At 39.2% G+C, this 26,280-nt stretch overlaps 2 protein-coding genes across 3 annotated transcripts in view; one reads left to right on the top strand and one right to left on the bottom strand.

Annotated features, from left to right (window-relative positions):
• Nucleotides 1–26,280, top strand: part of LOC136431512 (GFP-like fluorescent chromoprotein dsFP483) — a 235,697-nt gene that overhangs the window by 190,978 nt on the left and 18,439 nt on the right. The window contains exon 1 of one of the 2 annotated variants that reach the window (XM_066422912.1): nt 15,029–15,085. The exons of the other annotated variant lie outside the window; for it this stretch is intronic. The gene's annotated coding sequence lies outside the window, so the exon portion shown is untranslated. Of the gene's footprint in view, nt 1–15,028; nt 15,086–26,280 lie in introns of those variants that run through there. 2 annotated transcript variants of the gene reach the window in all.
• Nucleotides 7,766–9,352, bottom strand: LOC136431506 (GFP-like non-fluorescent chromoprotein FP595). Its single transcript, XM_066422897.1, has 3 exons — nt 9,228–9,352; nt 8,473–8,603; nt 7,766–7,972 (listed from the first exon to the last, which is right to left on the bottom strand). Exons 1-3 carry the CDS (start codon nt 9,306–9,308, stop codon nt 7,792–7,794), a joined length of 393 nt encoding a protein of 130 aa, XP_066278994.1. The 5' UTR covers nt 9,309–9,352; the 3' UTR covers nt 7,766–7,791.

Here is a 26,280-nt window from a genome sequence, read left to right as displayed (position 1 = left end):
TTAAGACAATCAACTGGTCTGATTTATAATTGATGAGAAACACTCCTAATACGTCAGTCACAATGGTTAAAATCATTTGGCGAAGGTATGAGGTCGTGGAACTCTAGTTTTGAATGTTTTCAACAGGGTCTGTTTCCTGCAATAATTGGAATTATTTTGATTCGTTGTTATTATATTGCAAATAAAGGCTATGGGTGCTGTTGCTAACAAAAAGTGTTGTTCTTTCTTTTGCTAAGCAAAGCGTACACAAACATTAGGTACAGAATTATTTTGCTACCTTTTTTTTCAAAGTCAAAAGTACGCGGAGTAGGAGTATTAAATCGTCTGATTTGAAATGTAAAGATATAGAGTGCTATGTATTTTTTAATAAACTACGCACAAAAAGTTCGGAAACTTAACTTTGGTCGATCATATTTCCGTTATTTTTTTACCGATTTCAATATATTACATATCATTTAAAAGCCTATTTGATTTCCTTTCCCATGATACCAAACTTATTGTGATTGCAAGTTCATGAAACGAGCATCAGGCCTGCTAAAGTGAGTGGGTCGAAGAAATAAAGTGCCCAGATTACCTTACTATAGTCAAACATGCTATTCCGTACATATTCTTCTGTTGATATTGACTTCTGTACGAGAGTATTGTGAAAAATCAACAAGAATAAACAAGACATACTCATGAAAGCTAAGTTTATTCTTTATCAAAACCAACAATCTGTGTCTTAGTAACGGGTTAGCAAGGAGTCTTAGTAACGGGTGATCCAGCCACGCGCTGTCACTACAGCACGGCACCTACTCCTCATACTCGTCACCAGTCGCGCAATGCGATGCTGTGGGATAGCGTCCCATTCCTCCACCAGCAGTCGTCCTAGGTCAGCCACCGTGTCTTGCACGGACAGCTCGCCCAAGCTGCTCCCATAGATGTTCGATGGGGTTCAGGTCCGGGCTCTTAGAGGGCCACTCCATCCTCTCTACACCTGCATGCTGGAGATGGTCGGCGATGATCCCTGCCCGGTGTGGGCGGGCGTTATCATCTTGCAGCAAGGCATTCGGCCCCATGTTATGGAGGACAGGGATGGCCACCGGATCAAGTATTGTGTCACGATATCTTTCTGCATTGAGGGTTCCTGGTACAAGTCTTGTCTTTCCCCTGGAGTTTATGCCTCCCCATACCCCAATGTTTGTTGTGAAACAAAAAATAACACCTGTGGATGACGATACCGTTGCAGGACGCAGGTGTTTATGTGGTGTAAACAATTGGTTCTTCGATGTGCTAAAAATAACCTTGGATGTTCTGTGTGCTAGAAATAACCTTGGATGGTCTGTGTTCTAAAAATAACCTTAGAACCTGAGGAAACAATATATTGAATCATCATCCGCGCCCATACCGATAGGATGTCACAGCGCGCGTATGACACCAACAGGGAATTTTGGGCACTTTTTCTCCGTGACCCACTCACGTTATTAGTCCTGGTACTTGTTCCGTGGGTTTTCAATCACAATAAGTTTGGTATCATAGAACAGGGAATCACACAAGCTTTATAATGATATATAATGCATCAAAATCGGTAAAAAAACAACGGAGATATGATCAACCAAAGTTAAGTTTCCGAACTTTTTGTGCGTAGTTTAGTGAGGGAATTTAAACTTTAAAAAAAAATCATAGAAAGAATTCCTAGTACGCTGCCAGACTTTCATTACATTCTTAAAATTTTTTGTACAGTATTTATACAACGACAGCTGAGTGGCTCGTAGAGCCGTTAACAGTACTGTCGGCTTTATATGAAATCAACCCCCTTTGTATTAGCAGTCCAAATCCGATTATAACGTTTCAATAAGACCGATTTATTGTTATGAAATACAATGAAGTGTTGTACGTAGATAATTTCTATAAGGATGGCAGGGGTAAAAGATCGATGTGGCTCGTATTTTGCACAGTGATACTAATTGACCCACAAACCCTTAAGATAGCTTTGTTTCTGCTCTAAACTGATACTTGCCATAGTAAAATGCCAAACAAGTTTTCGGGCAATTTTCCCTGATTCGCGTCTATCTAAAACATGAAAAATTGCCTCAATTTAGGACATGATCACGAGCAGATGCTTAAATTCAACGGAAAAACAAAAACAAAAACTGGACTAAAAACAACAACAAATGTTTATCTTTTCTAGAATAGCTTTGCTTGTTCAGAAATTGAATATGAAGTGTTTTGGCAGCCTCAAAGCAATACAGTGTTGACACTACCTAAAGGCCTTTACTTATTTTTCTTTTTTTTCTGGCACAAAGAAAATCTATCTTTCAGCAAGGATATTTTTCCATACAAGAAAACAAAAGTCCCTGTTTTGAGTAAATTCAAGAACCCCATATTTTTTCTTGCACTCAGAATTTTTTTTCTTACAGCTAATCAACCAATTCTGCTAGAATACTCTTATTTCAGTCAGAATGTATTTCTAACACATGCCTGCTTAAGACAGAATTTCTTACACCAAGATTGAATTTCTTGTTAAAGGTTGAAGTTCTTGTATTCTTGTACCTGGACGGAGTATACTGTACTAAGATTGATATTCTTGTAGTAAGTATTACCAAGAATACCTTTCTGTTCCGAAGACTGAATTTCTTACATCTAGAGTTAGTTTCTTGTATTGAGATCGGATTTTCTTGTACTAGGAATACCTTTCTTTCCTCATGACTTAATTTCTTTCAGTAAGAATAAGCTTCTTGTACTAAGATTGAGGTTCTTGTGCCAGGTATACCTTTCTGTCCTCAAGACTGAATTTCTTACACCTAGAATGAGTTTAATGTTCTAAGATTGAGATTCATGTACCAAGAATGCGTTTCTGTCATCAAGACTGACGTTCTTACACCTAGAATGAGTTCATTGTTCTAAGATTAAGATTCTTGTACCAGGTATGCCTTTCTGTCCTCGAGACTGAATTTCTTATAGTTAGAATGAGTTTCTTGTAAGTAGAAGTGTTTCTTGTACCAGGAATACACGTATATTTCTTTCCCAAATACTTATTTCTTACAAAACCTAGAAACAGTTCAATACTTTAAGATTAATGTCTTGTATCAAGAATACCACTTAATCATATTCATAGTCATCAGTAAGTTCTGTGTAAGTTTTTGTGGTGTTCTGTACGATAACAAAAATTCTTAAACAAATGTTTCAAATACATTTATCAATTTGTATAATATTTCCTAACATCGTCAATTTGCAATACGCCCATCCACCTTCTCGAACATTCAAATACCTTTCCAAACAACCTCGTCGCAAAGACTGTATGGTGAATTATTGTAAATCAGGACCCTGTTAAATCGCCGCCCCCTACAATTGTTAAGATATCGAGTATCAGCACGGTGTGTTAATGTGTTTTACTTTTCTTCAAAATTTGTTTTAGGTATTCGTGTGCTCAAGTTATAAATATAAACTTTCACAAAAATTCCTACGAAGATATTCATGGAAAGCTGAATTTCATCACTTTTTGTGCAGTCTCTAAATATGCACTGACAGATCAATGAACTGAACAACTATTTAAATTGTAAGACTTGTACAAAAACTAACCCATAGACGAAATTTCGTCTCCGACGAAAAATGTTGATATGGCAAACGCCTTTGTTTATGCAGTTCAAAATATAAAAGAATTTTCAGACCGATTTATTTGCAAGGAATGTCTGTATAGAAAATACTTTGTGTTTAACGTAGAAAATTGAACTGTTAATAAGCATGACAAATAATACATTGGTAAGAACCTTTCAGATGATATCCGCCATCTTACATCTTACTACTTACAGGGACTGCATGCCAAGTGCAAGGGAAATTTACGTATACACCCATACAAGGACACATAGATTGGCTTAAAGACATTCTAGTAGCATCAATACTCCTAATATGATTTTAGCAAAATTAGGCAAAGAACATAGAAGCGATTAGCTATTTGAACTGTCACTTAGCGCGGTAGCTAGAACAGAAATCGTGTTGAATGCTTTGCATCAACAAAGTTTTTGACGTAATCTTTTGTGTGGCATTATTGTGCTGTTGCAAGTGCTACATTGATATCAACAGATAACAATAACATGCGGGAACTGTGTGACTATTATTGTATAGTTAAACGTAATTGTAGTCAAATAAAAAGTTATTTATTGATATAAGCTCGGTCTACCATTTGTCGAGATTGTTCTAAGATGATCGACCATAGCCCATGACCCGAGGTTAAAACAGAACATTTTTTGCTACGGCTATGACCCATGGGAAACAGTGCAAACAACTGGTTTTGTCGGCAGTGTAAGAAGATACCTAGGTTTTTATGACATAAATGTTCAAACGATATTTGTATGGTTGCTATCACAATATATTTATCTCTATTCAAACATCAAATATGATGTTGATTTTTTTAATCATAAGACGCGAAGCCTACCGCGGACCAAATGTCTGGAACAGCCTACCGCGAGACACACGTACGGCTCCGAATCTGACTTCCTTTTAGAGACCCTTGAAGTAACGGAAATGAACTAAACGAACGGACACGGACCATGAACCAGATTTCACCCTATTTTCGGTTGTATGTTGTAGAAATTGTATATTGTTGTACCATAAATATGTAATGATATATGTTGATAGAGTTATTAGGACTCAAATGACTGTGTATCTCTGTTATATTGTTTCTGACCCTTACCTCTTCCCTCATGACCTCAATGAAAAGCGGCCTGCGTGCCGATGTGAGCTTATCATGATTAAACAAAGGTTCAAACAAACAAACAAACAAACAAACAAAAGCATTCTCGCATTGCTTTGTGTCATATGCAGTGACTCGCAGGATAATGTCGTTGTTTTAATATGTAGTAATAATGAATCTAATGCACGGAATTCACAGTTGATTGTCCCGGACTGAGAGATCCAATGCCAATAGCATGCATGCCTCTGGGTCTATTCCAAGGAAGTGCAGCAGGGAGGGGTCGGTAGTGTTGGTTCCCAGGCACTTGTGTTTGTCCGACCAATACTTGCCCCAGCCGGTTCGAACTGGCGCAAGATAAATGCAAGCAAAGTTTCTATATTTTTTGTATCTTTAAAAAAAAAATCTAATTTATAAAGTAATTGATATTTTCCAAACAAAATCCCTAGAATGTCTCGATGTTGTGCCCTTTGGTTGGGCACTTAACAACTTTTTTTCGTTTCCGATCCTGTGAAAGAAACTAATTACTAACTGATTTTAAACGACACTTTCTCTAATGGTACGCAAGGCCAGCGGTTCCTTGCATGAGAAGAGTGCACTTCCAGCACGACATAGAGCCCACTTATGCCTTGGTCACAATTCAGCGGGGGGGGGGGGGGGGTGGTTGTGCTAGTAGCTGAAATAGGCTCCGGTCGGGCTCTGAAGTCAGGGGACTCCGTTCCAGAGGCATTCCCTAATCTATGCCTCGCCGGTAGTTTTTTCTTTTTCTTTTCTTAAATATTTCTTTCCTTTCATTTATCCATTCGGGAGGGTAAGAATGATTGCTACCTGCTTGCGGGCTATGCTTATATTACCTTTATTGTAATTCTTCTTCATCAGCATGACCCGTAACAGCATATTTTCAAAATATGTCTTCCTTCGTGGATTCATTCATAAAGGATGATAGTAACCTGGAATCATGAGGCTTACATTTCATGTTGAATCCAATACGTTTAAGTACACAACAATAGTCACACAGTTCCTGTATATGTATGGTATCTGTCTATATCAATGTAGCACTTGCAAATCGCACAATAATGCCACATAAAAGTTTACGTCAAAAACCTTTGTTGATGCAATTGCAAGGCTCTCAACACGATTTCTTTCACACAGGAAGTATTCTAGCTCCCAAGCTAAGAGACTGTCAAAAAGCCAATCGCTTCAATGTTGTTAAGCAAAAAAAAAATAATTATGATAGAATTATATTAGAAGTATTAATGATTTATTTCCAGAGGTGATGTTTAATTTTAGCTTTAGCTAGAGTGCATCACCTCTGTGTCCTGTATATTCTTTTGTTGTTTAATAATAAAAAAAAAAGATTTTGTCTTTGTGTCAATCTACGTGTCCTTGTGTGGGTGTATACGTACATTTCTAGTGCCCCTGGCATACTTTTCTTAAAATCCCGATAAGTAGTAAGGTGTTATATTAGATGGCGGATACCATCTTAAAGGTTTTCAACAAGGTATTTTCTGCCATGCTTAACAGTTAAATGTTCTACGTTAAACGCTTCATTGTATTTTCTATTAACGTTCAGTGCAAATAAATCGGTCAGTATGAATCATATATCCTTTGGACTGCATATACAAAGGGGATTGATTTCATATTATCATAATAAGTAAATATTGTTAATCCTCATCCGACCGTATTGGGTCAGTTAATCCTCATCCGACCGCATTGGGTCCGTTTGGACCCAAGTCGTGTTTTAAAGTGTGCCATATCGGAGAAAAAATTCCTTCTATGAGTTTGTTTGTGTACATATCTTAGTACTTATTAACAGCTGTTCAGTTCATTGATCTGTCAGTGCATATTTAGAGACTTCAAAAATTAATGAAATTCAACTTTCTATGAATTTCTCCCAAGGAATTTTTGTGAAAGTTTATATTTTCTAACCATTTCGAAATATCTCGGTATCTTTACGTTTCAATCTTCTACTCTTGCAAGGCGTTGTTTCACATTTCTGACTTATAGAAAAGGTACTGAAAAGTTGTGTACCTAATGTTTGTATATTACGCTTTTATAAATTGTGCAAAAGAAAGAACAACAATATATTAAGCAGTAGCAACCATATCCTTTATTAGCAATAACAACGAAGCCAAATGATTCCAATAATGGCAGGAAACAGATATATATTTAAGAAAACATTTGAAATCAAAAAGCTCTTTCTCTTTAGGAGTGATATGCGAAGACATTGAAGTGTTCTCAGAGAAAGTCACATTCATGTAATTTTCGGCTTTACTGTTATTCAGCTGTTGTTTAGTTGTTTGTTTTATCAGTGTTTGAACCAGTTCTCCATTAGGCTACGCCTGAATCATGCCGATGACTGCCTGTATATAATACTGAATGGGAAACACATTTCTAAATACGGCGCCAGCCTCGTTTTCATTCAACATCACGCACGTTACCGTCAGACTGTGCTCTCGCAAGAGCAGATTTCAAAATGGCGGTCATATTTTCAATTTATCTTTCGATCTTGTAGATCTTGACTTGTTGCTGGGACATCAGCTAGCTATTTGCACTGTGGGGAAAGTATTTTCGTATGCGAGGCAGCCCGTTTTCTATACCGCTCATCTGACTCTGTTTATAAATTACTATTTGTAGATGTGAAGCTAAGGTGTTACGCAATCTACTACATCCACATGATTAGGAAAAAAAAAAGTAATTTGACATTTAATCCTAAAGGTAAACTCGAACTACAATTGTTCCTATCACATAAGGTCGTACTGTATTATATAAGATAGCGAAAGCACGCATTCACCGCAGTATCAAAGCAACTATGATGAAAAAAATCCAATTATATTTACACTTGACTGTTAAAACACCTTTTCATAGTGAAAAAATGACCAGAGGAAGCAGTATTAGTACCTTTGTAAATTTCATCCTGAGATAATTTGCATAAAGCATGCCTGCCAACAGTTTGTAGCCAAATGATGTTAATATCTTGGATATAATACTTTTTTAACAAAGAACAATGAAATTCGTAGGTGACAATGTTTTATCTCTTGCTGCAGTTTTTGGTTTTATCAGAAACTAATGAGTAATATTTCTTTTGGTGTGGGCCCAGTCAAGTGTAACAAACTGGACGCTCACATCACATCGGTAAAGGCCTTTTGCCACTCCTTGAAGTTGAGCTCGGTCTTGGAGTGCTTGAGCTCCGTCTTGCGGAACACGAACATCGGCTGGTTCTTCAGGATGTTGGCCGCCATTGGCTTGGCAAAGGTGTAGTTGGTTCGCACCGTGCTACGGTAGCGCTTGCCACTTGCAGTGCTGTTAGAAGGGGACACAAAATAACACATTACTGGACTAGACTGACCAATGTTGCTTTTCAGCAAAGGTATATATCCTCACGATGATAGCTGATTTCTTCATGTTGTTGTCAGACAATCCAATTGGTGCTAATCAGGTATTGGAATAAAAATCGGCTTCTAGCTTTCGTTTTAAACTATATCTTCTGACCTCATTGATAATCATACAATGTATCAGAAACTGATTTCACAACAAATGCGGTTATAATGATTCCACAGCGATTTAAACGGAAATGATGTTACGCACTGATGTTTGTGAAATATAGTTTCTAAGCATTTGATATGCTAGTATTGACTGTGTCTTCTTTCATGTGCTGAAACAAACGATGGAATTTTTACGTTGTTAGGTAAATACCTCAAGAGTTTATAGAATTTTTTTTTTATAATACAGATAAGTAGAAGGGACTACGATATTGATAAGCCTTAAAATGTCATCGAACATCAGAAAAGTGTCACACATACTTGTAGGTCCAGTCAAAGGTGCTGATGATGGTTTTGTCGTTAGGGTACATCATCTTGGTCACGCACCAGTCCGCAGCGGTCAGCGAGTTGGTCATCACAGGGCCGTCAGCAGGGAAACCAGTCCCGATCACCTGAAGAAGTCATAGTCAACACAATTGTATCGGCATCAATTCTATTAATGCTTGATGTATTTGGCAGAGTGGTTGTACTTGACAATTCTTCTTGTATGTATATTATAAAGGTTATTTAGGTCTAAGGCATAACTATTTGGTAGCTTGTTTGCTTAAAAAAGTCGTTCTTTTGATGTAATGCTTTGCCTCGGCAATCATAAGTTTGAAATATAGCAATTCCAAAAAGCGCCGGATTACTTTGATGTCATGCTTTCTTCATCTAAAAGTCAGTAGCTTCATTGTTCAGTAGTCACTAAATACATAATCATATTGGTCAGATTTCACTAACATTTCTCATGTTCAAGTTGTTAGTAACGTTATGAATACCGAAAATAGTTTCATCAGGTTGGTAGAACATAGGGTATTTGGAGTTTCATTTAACACAACCAAGTAATCTCTTCTGCTGACGTTTCGGTGTCTATCAGACACCATCTTCAGAGCTTCTGACTGAAACAGCAGTGCTGAGAAGCAGTACTCCAATCGTAAGCTCTGAAGAAGGTGTCTAATAGAAACCGAAACGTCAGCAGATGAGATTACTTGGTTGTGTTAAAAGAAACTTAAATATCCAACGTTATGAATAGTTACCTGAAACTCTCCTTTGATGTGGCTTCCCTCGTAGGTGTAGCGGTAGTTGGAAGTCAGGGAGGCACCGTCTTCAAACTGCATTGTGCGATGGACTTGGTATCTGAAACAAACAAACAAACAAACAAACAAACAAACAAACAAACTGGTTTAGAACAACAAAAACTCGCTAACATATACCTAAACTGAACTTTTACCCTTAAACTGATCATGAGGTGAGCCTATCGAATGTGGAAAGCGCATGCGTGCCTCCTTGTACATTGAAGTACATATAGAATTTTGATACGTCATCATCATCATTTTACATGACGATTGTTAGCACTTGTTATCATGTTATTGTATGCTATGTTATGCTGTCCATGTTTTTTTTTCTGTTATCATGTATGAATTTAATACTCCTGGAAGATTAGCTATATTAAATGCGACACCTTAAGTGTCAACCAACCAACCCCCCAAAAAAAATGTTACTATGACGAAGACAAAATATGTAGTTCTCGATTATTTACCCGGAGCCGTCTTTCATGGCGGCCTGGAAAGGCGACATCCCGTCGGGGAAGGGCAGGTACTGGTGGAAGCCGTACCCGATCTGAGGGACCAGGATCCAGGGGGTGAACTGGAGGGCTCCTTGGTGGACTTCAGGTTTAACTCCTCATAACCCTGTAGATGGAGGAATGGACTTTAGTTTTACCAACTTATATGAATCCCAAATGATAACAACAATGTCCTCTGCTCGTGACAACATATATATCGCCATATTTTACTATTGAAAGGCGCAAATCATGCAGCACGGAAGATGGCCGCCAGTGCTGGTCGCCATGATTTAAGTAATGTCTAATGTAAAGGTAAACACGAACCCTTTTCGACCTCGTTGTTGTTTCAGCTCTCGCGCGTTCTCGTCACGTTGTCCTATCGCAGGACCACATTTCAAATAGCACTCGTCATTGGAATTCAGTTCATTGTTTTTGGATAAATACTTAACTGAATGCGTTACATTATAGATCATATCATAAGCTAATATTGATCGAAGTTAACTATATTTTGTTTCTTTGACAGCTCATACAAACTCGCGTATGTGAGTAAATGGAATGATGACATAGTTCTATAAAGATTGCTCATATCTATCTATATGCACAGTCAACATGAAATTTGATTTAAAGTGATGCCACAGATCAAACTGGTAAAGCACGATTACTCTCACCGTGACTTCAGTGCACAACAGCCTTATGTCCACATAGTATGCCGACAATTAACAAGGCCATACAGGTCCAAGCAACTAGACAGTTTTGCAAATCTCATCCGATCTACTAATCAAAGCATTTGTAGATTATGACTGTAAGCCTGGTGGATGGCATTACATTATCACATTTTTTTTCACAATAGGAACCATTATTAATACAACATATACTTACATCATTTGGATTGCCGGTGCCACGACCCACCATGTCAAAGTCCACACCATTGAAGGAACCAAAGATGTGTAACTCATGTGTTGCTGGGAGAGGCTGTAATGAAATAGTTGTATTTGATTAATTCAAACTTAAGTAACATTTTATCAGTGACTGAAACGAACACAACGCTTCCAAATGCTGTAGTGAAGATGGGAAAAAGGACACAGATGAAAAACAACAGCATTTTCTCCACAATTACCTGGGAACAAAAGATACCTATAATTTTAACATAAGCTAAAAAGAAGTGAGGACAACAAAGTTATATCATTAAGAGCAGAGGTTTTACCATGATCGTTTCGATGTGTTGGACGTCGTCTCAGATAACAACTGGAGGAAACGTCAGGAGCCTGATAAAAACAAGACAGAGATAAATGTTGCTACAGCTGCATGCAAAATTATTCAACCCCCCTTACATTTTGGACATTTTTGCAAATTGAGGAACTTTACAGCTACATAATATTACTAAATCATATAAGTGATGAACAGATATGTTATTACAATCTGATACCACAGCAAAAGTTAAGATTTTTTTCATAGTCCATCCAAAATAGCAACTTTCACACAAATAGTACGTTGCAAATTTATTCAACCCCCTATGAGGGTTTGTCTTTAGTACTTAGTGCAGCACCCCTATTTATTTAAAAGCTGAATTCACTTGATGTAGACGTGAACGGTAGCTTGTCACAAGCTTCTGGCAGTGCTCTTTGGGAATTTCAGCTTATTTCTCGTAGACAATGGTCTCCAACTCAGCAATTTTTCGAGGTTTACGTTTCGCAACTGCTGTCTTCAGATCCAACCAAAAATTCTGAACTGAGTTTAAGTCTGGAGAGTGTTATGGGTACTCAAAAACCTTCCTTTTTTTTTTTTATTACCAAACATATGTGGCTGTCGATGTGTGCTTGGGGTCATTGTCTTGCTGGAATGTCCAATGACGCCCCAGCTTCAACTTTCTAACGGAATTGGTAACTTTCCTGGTCAGAATATCCTAGTACTGGTTTTATTTCATGATGCCTTCAACACAGTGTTTATTCCCAGTGCCATTGGAAGCAAAACAGCCCCAAAGAACCTCAGACCCATCACAATGCTTCACGGTAGGCAGGGTGTTCCTCTCTGCGTATGCTTAGTCTTTCCTGTGCCAAACATACCTCTGACCCGGAGGACCAAAGAGGTCAAGTTTTTTTTGTTTCGTCAGTCCCTATAACAGCGTCCAAAAACTACTGTGGCATTAGTAGGTTGTTTTGAGCATACTGGAGGCAACTTTTCTTGTGGCATAGCTTCAGCAATGGTGTGGGTCTTGGGGTTCTGACCTTGAGCCCTTCGGCATGAAGTGTGCGGCGCACTGTGTCCACTGAAACAACAGTTTCTCCTTCAGCCAAATTGTTTTTCAGGACTTTTACAGTAATTATATGGTTCTTGTCCACCTGTCTTCTAAGAGATATCACTGTGGCTGCTGAAATTCTGGCCAAGAATGTCGCCAGGTCCGTTAAGGAGTTGAAGCTGGGGCGTCATTGGACATTCCAGCAAGACAATAACCCCAAGCACGCATCAACATCCAGATATGTTTGGTCAGAAAAAGAACCTGGAAGGTTCTTGAGTACCCGTAACAGTCTCCAAACTTAAACTCAGTTCAGAATTTTGGATTGGATCTATTGAAAGCTGTTGCGGTACGTAAACCTCGAAAAATTGCTAGCCGGAGACCATTGCCCATGAGAAAGGGCCGAAATTCGCAAAGAGCACTGCCAGAAGCTTGTGACAAGCTATCGTTCACGTCTACATCAGGTGAATTCAGCTTTTAGATGAATAGGGGTGCTGCACTTAGTACTAAAGACAAACCCTCATAGGGGGTTGAATAATTTTGCAACGTACTATTTGTGTGAAAGTTGCTATTTTGGATGGACTATGAAAAAAATCTTAACTTTTGCTGTGGTATCAGATTGTAATAACATATCTGTTCATCACTTATATGATTTAGTAATATTATGTAGCTGTAAAGTTCCTCAATTTGCCAAAATGTCCAAAATGCAAGGGGGGTTGAATAATTTTGCATGTAGCTGTATATGATTACTTTATTGCGGTTCAGTTTATTAAATGGCATGTTTGCTGAGCCGTTTCTTTCATCAATGTGGTATCAGGGTTGGTTTGATGATTCTTTTGATAATTGAACAAAAAGCTATTTGCCATGCAATGACTACCAAATGTCCAGAATATCAAAACTGTAATAAGCAGCTCGGGGGTCCATCATCAAACCTGTCCTTTGCGACACCTAAATTGCATCTACTTTGAAGTAAATTATGCTGTTAAGTAACTTGGCATCTCACGAGACAACAGGATGGATTGGGAATTAGCAGTGAACAGAGGTTAATCAACAGTTCCTCAATTTACCTGCCTTGTGCCAAGTACACACTTACAAGGGTGGGAGGGGGGCAGGGGTCAACCCCCGCTGGGACATCAGAGAACTAGTTGGGCTTTTGCCAAATTCTGTATCAGCTACGTTACATGTCGTTGACAAGGAAAGTTATCATTAAAGATATATGTTTGGTAAAATTACTTTTAATATTAAATATGCTGCTGCAACAGAGTGTTGTGTTTCCGGGGGTTTCGTTCGGAAAAACTGTCATAGAAATTTTCTATGCGCGTAGCCTCTTGAACCGTTAGTATGCGCTGGCGATGACAGTTGTGTTTCTTCGTCAGCGCACTTTGACAAACGTAAGCTCGATTAGATTTGAGGAGTGGTGGTTAACCTTTTAGAATAATTGGACACCATTTCCCTTCCCGTAAATTAAAGCTATTGAGTACTAGCCAACGGGAGTGCACATAATCACCTTATAGTATATATTCAGAAGGCTGGAAAAATCATGCTTTAGAAGTGTAGACAGATCGCGTACAGTGCTGCACACGTCTATGTTAGGCCACGTCAAGGGGGTGGTTTAAGTTGTCGACACACTCGTTCGCGTTTTGATTGACCTCACCGGGGACTCAAAATGCGGCCTTACAGGACTACACTGATCTCCAAACAGATGTTTCACTCCGGCTCTCACGTCTTTATACGGTGGATGTTTCTTTCGACCCCCTGACAGAGTTTCTTGTTATTTGTCTTCCATGCACCGCTCTGATAATTCAGGCGCACCATGATGTGCTGTCAAGGCTAGAATACCGTGCGACCGTGGAAAGCCTGGCGGATAAGCTTGACGACTTTCGCCGCGGACATCGCAAGGCTGTTCAGAACTCACACCGCCATCATCGAAAGGTCGGCCGGCAAATTAAGACCAAACTATTTTAAAAACAGTACTGAGTCATCCCCGAAATACTAGAAGCGTCTCAGCTCAGACAGTGTCTAAAGCCTAAAATCGTTAAAGGACAGCAACACAAAATTCTCGGTCAAAAATAACGACTTATAATTTAGACGGTCAGATTCGTCGTATGCCGTCGCACGATATCGATATTGCCAAATTTCCAAGTACACTGTAACAGAACTTAAAGAATCTCAAACAATTTTCTTTTTATACAAGACCGCTGAGTTTTGTACGACACTTGCACTACTACATATAAATCCAGAATGCATGTGTTTGCGATCGTGTGATGACCGTAGGATGAATGTTGTCAGGGGCTTATTTGGAGACCAAATGCCTGTCGACCTGGAACTGACTCAAAACTAGACGGTCGGGTAAACGGTCGGCTACATCCATAGAGAGAAAGGTTTAGTGAGGAAATATTTCATTAGCCTTCCAGTCAATAAGGATGATTCCGGACAGTGAACGTGAAATTTGGGGATCTAGCTTTTGATTCGCGTATTTTGAACAGAAATGTCTTTGAAATCGCTGCCGGTGAACTGAAAAGGGCAGGAAAGTTCTTGGTACTGTACACAGTACAGTCATTTTTAGGATATATCGAAGACATCTGGTGGATTTTTGGCCCGGAGTTCGACAAAGAGCGGACAAAATTAAAGACCAACGCCGACACTTCTACGACAAAAGGAAAAAGGTATGAACTTTCAAGGTATATTTTAGCGCCTAAACTAACGCGTTACATGAGGCCAGGGGCTTTGGCTACATGCAAACGAATCATAAATCTTTTGAACCTTTAAAAAGTTACATTTGTGACATAAAGCTACTTTTGCTGCCTTTTATCAGCCTTCCAGTCAATAGGGATGCTTCCGGACAGTGAACGTGAAATTTAGCGATCTAGCGTTTGTTTCGCGTATTTTGAAAAGAAATGTCTTTGAAATCGCTGCCGGTGAACTGAAAAGGGCAGGAAAGTTCTTGGTTGAGATAAAATACAATCGCCGACATGCTACACAGTACAGTCATTTTTAGGATATATCGAAGACAGCTGGTGGATTTTGGGCCCGGAGTTTGACAAAGAGCGGACAAAGTTAAAGACCAACGCCGACACTTCTGCGACAAAAGGAAAAAGGTATGAACTTTCAAGATATAATTCACCGCCTATACTAACGCTTCATGATCATGAGGCCAGGGGCTTTGGCTACATGCAAACAAATCATAAATCTTTTGAACCTTTGTGACATAAAGCTACTTTTGCTGCCTTTTATCAGCCTTCCAGTCAATTAGGATGCTTCCGGACAGTGAACGTGAAATTTAGGGATCTAGCGTTTGATTCACGTATTTTGAAAAGAAATGTCTTTGAAATCGCTGCCGGTGAACTGAAAAGGGCAGGAAAGTTCTTGGTTGAGATAAAATACAATCGCCGACATGCTACACAATACAGTCATTTTAGGCTATATCGAAGACATCCGGTGGATTTTTGGCCGGGAGTTTGACAACGAGCGGACAAAATTAAAGACCAACGCCGACTCTTCTACGACAAAAGGAAAAAGGTATGAAATTTCAAGGTGTAATTTTCCGCTTAAACTAACGCTACATGAGGCCGAGGGCTTTGGCTACATGCATCATAAATATTTTGAACCTTTAAAAAGTTACCTTTGTGACACAAAGCTACTTTTGCTGTACATCATACTAAACAACTTTGAGCTAGCACTTCATAAATCTTGAGAAGCGTCTGAACACAAATCTTTAAAAAAGTTAATTAATCCACACAGTGGAATAATGCAGTTATCCAACTAAAAATGAAATAAAGCGAATACGTAGTCAATATTTTGCGCTGTGTGTTTACTTACTGTCAAAAGTTGGCTGTCAGACAGTTGAGGTGGGGGTCGGTCTTCTGATCGTCCCGTCGCCGAAGGTGTGAGGAAAGCGGCGCGCTCTCTCCGTCTTTTGTATTGTTTATTATTTATACCCTCATTAGCATATGATAATGAGATGGCAACTCTTTAGTCTACAGACCAATAGCTGTGGACGTAGTGACGTTGCGCTTTCAGTCTTTTCTTGTCATTTAGGAGAAACTTGAAAACAACATGGCTCATTTCAATGAACCTGCACGTTTTGCACGTAATGGGTCACCAGGAAAGACCCTAATGATTGTAGGTGTCCCTATATCTGGATAACGGACGTCTTATGTAATATCTTGTCATTTGATCTTGATTTTGGAGTCAACATGCTATGAGCCATCATATACTTTTGTTTCTTATCTAAAATTTGTGTTGCATTTCTTCGTACAATCATGGATTTGTGAATTCTGGACAAAAACAAAACGAAATATCAACAAAATATTTTTATCTCACACGCACACTCACACAAGCACTTACAAAAATCGACACACAAACAAAAGCACACACATACACACAAAACAAACACAGGCACACACACACACACACACACACACACACACACACACACACACATACACATACACATACACTGCTTATACTATAGTCTTTATGATCCCGCATCATTAGTCGAAGAGACAATGGAGCAGTGTAGAGCTCGACGCCGGACATGCTTTATTCCATATCCAGTCATTCATTGAACGCCTTTTTCTGGTGCATGCTGATGTAAAAATAACGCGTGTCAGAGGTCTTTGAACGTCAGCTGAATCTCTTAATTTTCTCTCAAGGCCGATGATTTGTTCACGTTAGGCATTCAGGTGTTATTTAATTGTGTCTGCCCTTTTGGAAGAGTCTTAGCACAGCCTAGTGGGGTCATGGGAGTTAATGAGGACTGATCGGGTTCGTCGTCAGCTTTGCAGTCTTATATAAAGTCTTCGCGCTCAAACACTCAAGGCTATACTATTTTTTTTCTTTTTTAATTCTGGACAAAAACAAAACAAAAAATCAACAAAATCTCTTTATCTCACACTCACACAAGCACATACAAATATGGACACACAAACAAAAACAAACGCAGACACACAAAAACAAACAAACACACACACACACACAAGCACACACACACACATAAAACCGTACAACAAAAGCTGTAATGGCAAAGGGGAAAGTAGAACCTAACTTATTAAGAACAAAGTCCCCCTGTGCTGAGGTGACCATATTTTAACCTTGTTTCTGTCAATTTCCCCCTTTTTTGCCATCATAGCTGCATCGCTACTTCAGCTTAGGTCGGCTGACCTCCTGTTAATTCTGAACTCGGCTTTCCTCGAAGGAGCGCAACAGATGGTGCCTTCTCCAAATGCCCACGATTAGAAAATCAAGGCTTTAAACCATTTATAATCATTTCTTGGTTGGATGCTTGCTATCTTAAACTTAAAGAACTAATCCAAGGGATTTCGTTGGAGGGGGGAGGAATTGCAGATAATCTGTAAATAATTTGTCTGAATTGCGTGAAAGACATGGCTCATGGCTCACCCACTGCCAATGCTCTAAATGCACCCCTTTTTGAAAATTTCCATCCTGATCCTATATACATTTCACTATCATATCTCTGTCCAATAATTTTTGTTATCATTGTTGTCGATATTTTTCTTTATTGTTATCATTGCTAGTATGTGGTTTCCACAAAATTTGGTTTATTTATCCTATGTTGGTGATATTTGTTACCATTATTGTTGTCAATATTATTATTATCATTATTATTGTTATCATTATTGTTAGCGTTACGATTATCATTGTTACGTTTTGGTCTGTTGAAATTCTGCTTTTATGTTTACCCGGCCTGGGATCACAAAGGATTTCCTGTTTCCATCTGTCCATTTACACCTTGTAATAAAGCTGAAATAAATAAATGAAATAAAAAGGATAAGCTTCATTTTGAATATGAGGGTATTTCTTAAAAATTTTCGGTTCTTAATTAAGATATTGCTATCTAACTTCTTCCTACTTTCACATGGAATTACATGGATTTCTGACATATACTAGAACAGTGTAGTCCCCCATTTTTGGTAAATTTATCGTTTTTTTTTCAGACAAAATTGATTTTGTCGATGCTATTCCATGATCATCGAACCACTGTACCTCGGAAAAAATTGCTTTCACGCAAAAAAAAAATCTTAATTGATTCTGAATGGATTACGTTTGAAGACAACTGGCTTTTTGTCAGGGCACTCAGACAATGTGAACGCTTTCACGACCTGGGCCGGCTGGTGTTTGGGAGCCATGTTCGGCTATGTGTAACATTGGCCTTACCGGGCAAGTCGCTATAGTGGCCCCGGCTAAGCCCACTCTGTAAGGTATACGCACTGTGTACTGTTAGAGGAATGCAAGCACAACATTTCGGGGTCAGTGCTAAGAGGTAGAGTTTCGTTTATGCACACTTTGTCTCACAGAAAACAGGTCTTGCGGGTTATTGGGAGACTGATTGAGTCGGTATTAGGTAGCCTGTATACCAGACCCTTAGTGCTAGACGATACCCCATTTTAGCCAGGGGGGTGGTGGTAACAAGGAGCCGTGTGCTACTGTGCTAGCGGGATAATTTGCTTCCCCGTCCGAAGGATTAGCAACTGTAGTGCGCTAGGTACTACTGAGCGTTGTAGCCTTACATAATATCTTTGTGGTCAAAGCACTTTGTTTGAATTTTGGCAAGTTGGAAGGCATGATTTTGGTACGATTATCATGGAAAATAATAATTATTATGGAATTGCGAACATTAATTGTCGTTACCCTATGATATAAAGAACCCCTAGAGATTTACTGAACATACCACCAGTAATCCTTGGGGTTTAAACACTTCAGATATCCAGTATTCAATACATTTTTTTAAAGGCCTCGAAAATTCCGTTGTATGTGGCGGACGTTACCACAAAGAGTTTAAAGTGTTTGTATAGTAAGCTAGTAATTATTCTACTACTACGCGTAGTATGCATGGAATGATACGAGTAGATACAGAACAGGACATTAACACCGAGAAAAGTTGATAATACCTTTCCTAGAATCATGGTCTCCTGAAACTCTTGGCAAGGATCCAGTTGAACTGTTGTTACTCTCGTTTGCGCACAGACAGACCATGTTTTTCCCAGAGAGTGTGGTAATACACAGTTCAGCTTAGTTCATCCTTCTGTTGACCCTGATCACGACCTCCACGATTCCCTGTTGCGCATAGTGGATAGTAAGTTTAGTGTCACAGTTATCCAACCCAAATGTCGTCTTTAATTTGTTTCTTCAGAGTAAGACAAAAAACTCCATTCTTTATTCTCCTCATTGGTAGAATCATTTTTTTAAGCCAGCGCTTCTTTTCTTGCGAACGGTCAATGTTATATCCGAATTCTGGCATGAAGTAATTTATGGTGACACGGGCTAAAATGTAGATAGCGTCGAGAGTTTTGTTTGTGTGTGTATGTGTGTTAGTGTCTGTGTGTTTGCCGATGTGTTTGTGTGAACATATAAAGATATTCCTGACTGTGGTGTCGCTAGAATCTACCTCTCACAAGTTTGTTTTGGGTCTCAAAGAGAACAACATGGCTATTTTCACAGCAGGTAATCTGAAACTGTTAGGAGCACGTCGTGACTCAATGACGCGAAACACTTCGGCTTACACAGCCTTTTTCTTTCGCCGATGCGTTAGTCTTATGTAAGGTCTTAAACAAGCCTTATATAAGACCCTCGAGTTTAAGTTTAATGACCTAGCGGGTACTTTCTAGAGTGCTTGCTGTGCTTTCGGTAGGTTGTGAGTATAAAAACCCATCAGATACCAAATGCTTTTGGTACATCCGGCTTCTTTGCTTAGCACTCGGTATTGACGACAAAGCGAATGAAAGTTTAACACAAATCTTTGTCAGTGGACTAGCCTCTGCTGAAGTATCTATTTTGTAGGAACAAAATAATGCCGAGAGTTGTAGTTTGTTTGGAGGTACTTTTTCTAGATATTTTTTTCTGGATTATATAATTTGAAAATTGGTAAAGAAGTCACCACACGTTTCGAAAAATACACCGGTACTTCCTGCGCAGATTTTGTAACAGCTGCTTTGAGACAAGCTTGTCTTGAGTATTGCATTTTTTTTTATAAGGAAGAAGAGTTGCTTCCTTTGATTCGAACTTGGGTCAGTGCCCCGATGTGGTCTCTTCCTCTTGCACTAAGTAAATTCAATTTTAAAAGAGGCAGGGGCGAGAACAAATGATAAACTGTCAATGATTACAATGATCAATTATCATCAGAAACAAGAACAGCATTTAAAATTGAGTGGATTCGAACGTTGACCTATAACAAACGATGACACAAGCACTAATTGTGTTTGGTCTAATCGCTAAAACTGAACAGCACATTTCCACCACGTTAACATTGTGACCCCGTTGCCCTTGTAATTAAGTGAGGGGCTGATGAAGTATTCACATGTCAAATAGAATCATTTTGCATCATGAAACAACAATACGTTGACCTTTGATGGACCACTGCATCTATTCGCTCTACTACGTAACCTCATAATGCCGTCTGCTGGAGATGTACTAGATAAACAATATGGCGTCGGCTGAGTCTGACGCCATATTGTTTATTCACTTCTCCAGCTCGCGGGGCATTATGGAATGCGTAATAGAAGTAATCATTTAAAGGTTGTTGAACAAATCACTTTGCTTCGAATATGATACATATTTATTAAACTGCAGCAATGGCGGCCCGTGTAAAACATGTTTCAAACAGGACATTAAGGAACAAGAGTTCCACGACCTAATATATCCATGAACAATTCTATTCATGCAAATAATTTACACATTTTCATAATATATGCTTGGCCATAAACACCTTTATCTAACTTACACATGTTGCAATGTTGACAGTCCTATAATTTTCCAATTAGCATTGATTATGCAAATCAGGAATTTATTTGCATAATTGATTTCTGTTGATGCTCTACTGTCCATAAACTACATATGTTACATGTATTTGAGTCTGATATTATGGAAAACACTGCAAATATAGATTTTCCTCATTAGCTATGCAAATTAAGTCACAATTAGCATAATTTGCACTTCATTGTTTATATCTCTATCTAAGCTACCTGCATACTAAATATCATGGAAATCCGTTGTTCCTTTGTTCAGTTATTCTCTTAAGAAGATTTTCACAAAAACGCCCCTGCAGTTCCAGAGGAAGCTGCTAGGGGGCCCAAACCTACACCACGTCTTTATTACATCACAAGCTATCTGCCACCCAAAAATCAAGACCACAGCACGTCTACGTCAAAAGATACAAAAATTGAAGTTCTGCTTCAGTACCAAGGTCACATACCAGGGGGCCCAAAATCGACCTTGAATTTCAGCTTCACAACACCTGCCTACATACCAAATATCATTGTAATCCATCAAGAGGCTCTTGAGTTATGCTGACTGGAATGGTGCGGAAACACAAACAAACAGACAGACAGACAAACAGACAGACAGACACACCCAAAACTATATCTCCATTTTTCATGGAGATAATGACTACACAATTTAGGTCCCCCACGTGCGCCCCCCTCTCAATGGACCCGCGATGCGTTGGCGACCTCACTGCGTCCTAGATTGAATTTGAGTTAGCCTTGACTTCACACTGGTAATACCATGCAAAACGTACAAGTATGAATAAAAAGACAACAATACACACAAAACGTAAAAAAAGATTAATTTTGTATCGATGAAATTCGTTCAGCGCGTGGTCAAATCGCTCGGTCACAGCGAGGTCACCAACGTGTCGTGGGTTCAGTGAGATGGGGGTTTAAGGCCCCAATTGCAGCAGATGGCGACTGCGCTGTGATCTCGCTGCGACCAAAATAGGATTTGGTTAAGACCTATTTCATACACATATGTATGTTCTAATGTATGGGATTCGTTGAGCGATGTTATTTTAGGACGTAGTGAGATAGTAGCGAGGTCGCCGCACTAGTGAAATTGATGTGAAACAGAGCGAAAGGTAGAAAGCTTGGATGATAGTTATCTACAGGGCGTCAGAAGATCTAAGAACTGATAAAGCATGCAAAGGGATTGTACAGTACCCCTTTTGTGCACAGTCATCCAACCAGGGACAGTGAAATCTTCTGTCTGACTAGTGGCACTAGTATTGGCATAAGAAAGCGATGACCTCTAAAATCTTGTCTGTGACCTTGTAGACAATAGCTAAATCCGTAAAGCTCTTCGGCTGGATCTTTTCCCAAAGTGAAGATTGTCGACCTTCTTTGTAATTTTGTCATAGGTGGAACTTGTGAAGGTCGTGTGAAATGAACATCCTACAATTAGTAAAATGACACAATACCATATGTTCTTGTTTGAAGACTGGTTAGCCATTTATATGATATTACAGCCCACAATTTCAAAGTTTCAAAATCTTGATGGATCAACCTTTTTTGTGTCGGCCACTTTTTTTTCTTCTTCTCGGGACGAATAATTGTGATTGTCATGAAAGGTCTGGGAAGGGAACTTTTAAAGCTTCCTAAATTAGCTGCAGGCACACATTTTGACTAAATTCGTATACTCTAAAATGTAACATAAATGTTCGACGTGTATTAATATCGCTCTTGAGAGGAATGAGTTGTTCGCGGTGGTGTTAAAAAAGAGTTCGCGGTTAAAACAAACTGTTAAGTTGGCAAAGAACAGAACAAAAATATTTGCTGATGTTTTAATTTTGACATGAAGAGGTGACACTATTGGGAATTGGAGCGCCACCGCAACTAGTGACTCTTCTATACGTGACGCCTCCAGCACACCCCCTCCCTCTTGAAACAAATTACCACAATAGTTGGTGCTGAGTCCGCGTAAGCCCTTAATCTTTTTCCAAAGACAGAACCAAGGCAAGAGTCTGTCGTATTTAAAATGAAACTGTCAAGAAACAAGCAGATACGTCCAACAAATAAGTGCTACCTTTCAACACCCTCATATTAGATTTGAATATTTAGGGTATGTCATCTATGAACTAAAATTTGTTGGGATTCAGTTTTCATTTGAACCATCTATACATCAAAGTGGCTCTAGTTCCTAATGAAGTCAGACCACCCTCCCGCCTGAAAGAGGACTACAGCCCCGTTGGGGTCAGATGTACGTGTCACGTTCAAGGTTATCCAAGTAGGACTAATCATCACCAGTTGTTATGTCTTTAGACCGGGTGTTTTCCTACTGTGTGATGATTTCGCTTGCCAAAATTTACTTGGAGGCCTGTCAAGTCTATTTTGTTCTCGTGGTATACGTATCTACTGTCACAAATAATCCTCCCTGATAGGAAACAGCTCTGTAATGGGGTCTGGAATGGGTTGGTTGGCTGGGGGTCGGTTTGTGTTCGGCGCAATCAGTTAATGTTCGGCTGTTGTTCGGAAGTAAGTCAGCGGTAGAATTTGAATCTGAACCACGCCATAACCACAGCTGACTTCCTCACAACAAGTTTCCAACCTATCCAAGACTAACCCCAAGGCTGTAGCTACGTAGACAAATCTCGGCAAACTCAGTCCCAAACAAACTGACTACTAAATAGAGTTACCCGCGACCTTCACATGACCGAAGCAAAGAATCTTGAACTAATTGGATTTCTGGCATATACTGAAATAGTGTAGTCCCCATTTGCAGTAAACAAATTAAAGGATCGGCTTTGTTTAGACAAAATCAATTTTCTCGATGCTATCCCTGTATTATCGAGCCACTTTACCTTGCAATAAACATTGCTTTCCCCCTTAATTTTCTGAAAGGATGGCTTTTGAAGACAACGTGCTTTTTGTCTGGGCACTCAAGAACAAAGTGAGCGCCTTCTTGCTTAATGGCGTCCTAAACTACAGAGGGGGGAGTTTTTTCCAATAGATGATGATTTGATAGTAAAAATGAATATTTTTACAGTATGCGATAAAGTACCCACTAGTCCGGTGGGCATCAAAACATTCAGTATTCTACTATATTCCCCAGGTGACCCTCTATTTTCTAATTAATAAAATTAAACAACCTCGGCTTATGGCTTGATACAATGTGCCTGACAAGGCCTGTCAAAGTCTGATTACGAAACGAATGTCAGGGGGGATAAGAAAAACTCGCCTCGCTTTTTTAAAATATCTTGTTAACAATTGGCCTTCTTATTGTGCTTATCCCCCCTCCTCATCTGTGCAGAAAATATTCACGATTAAAAATGTATGTTAACGCAAAGGGAATACATGGGCAGAGATCTGCACAGATTTACTGAGTATCATATTGTTTTAAAAAACACACCTTGTGTAATTCACCACAAGCAGAATTCTGTAAAAGGTCGGCCGATTATGTATTTATTAAAACATAATCTAGTGGAAAATAGCCCCCCCCCCCCTTCTGGAGTTTAGAACTCATTTAAGCGAAGATTTTAATTTTTTATCTTTAATTAATAACACAACCACCCATGTGCAACAGAAGGACAAGGCAAATTGTCATCACTTGTGGACTACTGTATGTCCCTCAAGTTGATTCTATCCCCATTTTATACTTTAAGCTGACATTCAATGACATTATTTCTCTCTTTTCAATTGATTGTGTTCATAATGTTGCATCCTTTCGTCAAGACACGATAGGAAAGTGTTGTGTCAGACTTGATATCATATACAGTCACCCATTGAAGGTCTCTCTATTACTGCTTGCTGATGTAAAATAACAAGTGTCAGAGGTTAAAGTCTCCGGACATCATGTGAATGCCTCAATCTGGTCTCTCAAGGACGGTGGATAACGCGTTAACGATATAGCATACGTGATGTGCATCTTTTAAGATTGCAAAGCACACCTTGCGGGGTTAATGCCATTCTGATTAAGAGATCGTGTTTAGTCCTTGGGTCACTGATTAGGTCGGTCTTAGCCTGGAATTGCAGTCTTATATAACATGTTTCCGGTCAAAGACCTTTGTTTACATTTTTTTCAAGTTTCAAGGATTGATTTGCACATATCGATAATGATGTCGAGATTAGAACCCAAAAAAAATTGACAGCATGATGAAGTAATGTGCAAAATGTATGGGAAAATAATGCATTTTGTAAAAAAACCAACCTACCGGTAAATAGATGAATACCGAAGCTTGGTTACAACACATGATGCCTTCACATGTACCACAGAAATCCTTTTCAAGACCTACAACCGATATTATCGTTGAATTTCGTCCTGTCAACACCTAAGCTCTCCACACATACAATATCTTCACAATCGATAGCTTCTTGAGTTGTGATGTTAAGCTACAAAGGAACTAATTAAGTATACCATGAACTACATCATACGTGCAACTAAAATATATGGGCGAAGGCGGCATATAGAGTTCTGACGGAGTGCTTTTGCTATTTACCAACACTATACTAGAACGATCAACGCCCGTAGCAGGGAAAACTTCGAGATATTATTCGCTTACTGACGTAGGACAGTGGATGCTATTTAAAACGTCTGGCCGCTTAACAAATATATCTAGTTAATGCTACCTCATGTATAGTATTACCTGAATATCTACCCTTTCTCGACCTTACCTATTACTCATTCTGAATTAGTAGATTTCTATAGATTATCCTTTTCCCCTTTAAATCGAGGGGCTAAGGATACCCAAAGGAATTGTGAGAGTTGACGCTATCTAATATATTTCAGGACAACAATCTACTTTACGACGAAATTCCTCGGATATAACATTGGCCGTTCGCCTCGGGTGACCAATTCTGGCTGCAAAGGTTCAACTAATAGTATATATTTGAACCAGACGAGAGACTCAAGATTTTGAAGAAAATTGAAGAGGACATTCGGATTGAAAATCGGAGACATTCTATCCCCTTTGCGCAACAGGGAGCCATTGAGGTCATGAGCATTTTTATCCGAAGATTGAACTTAACGAACTGTGTTACTAGAGTCTCTGAGCAAAAACATAGTCCGACTGTGCCATGATGATAGTAAAAACAGTCCAGCTGGATCCTCACCAAAAGTAACACGAGATTGTCATGATTTAGGTATGGTATTCATCAGGTGATCTCGGTGTTTGTCCCGCTGAGAATGTTAGTCTTTCTTGCATGTTTTAGATCAATAATGAAAGAACTCCCTCAAAAGTCACCTTTACCTTAAATGAACCTTGTGGGGTCGTGTGGCGCAACGGCAGAGCGTTTGACTTAGAACCAAGAGGTGCCGAGTTCGAATCCTGTCATGTCACCGATCTTGTGCCCTTGGGAAAGGCACTTTACACGACTTTCCTCACTCCACCCAGGTATAAATGGGTACCTGACTTCGGTTGGGGAAAGTCGTATTGAGGTCACCTGGTGGCGCCGAATGGCAGCCGCCCAGACCCTTGCGACAGTTCCACAAAATGCAAGTGTGGATACGATATTATATATGTTGTGTATTATGTGAAACCTGTAATACCCTGCATCAATTCAGCACT

Source organism: Branchiostoma lanceolatum, chromosome 3, assembly GCF_035083965.1.
Source record: "Branchiostoma lanceolatum isolate klBraLanc5 chromosome 3, klBraLanc5.hap2, whole genome shotgun sequence".
NCBI classification, from domain to species: domain Eukaryota; kingdom Metazoa; phylum Chordata; class Leptocardii; order Amphioxiformes; family Branchiostomatidae; genus Branchiostoma; species Branchiostoma lanceolatum.
This window is presented reverse-complemented; position numbering and strand designations above follow the sequence as displayed.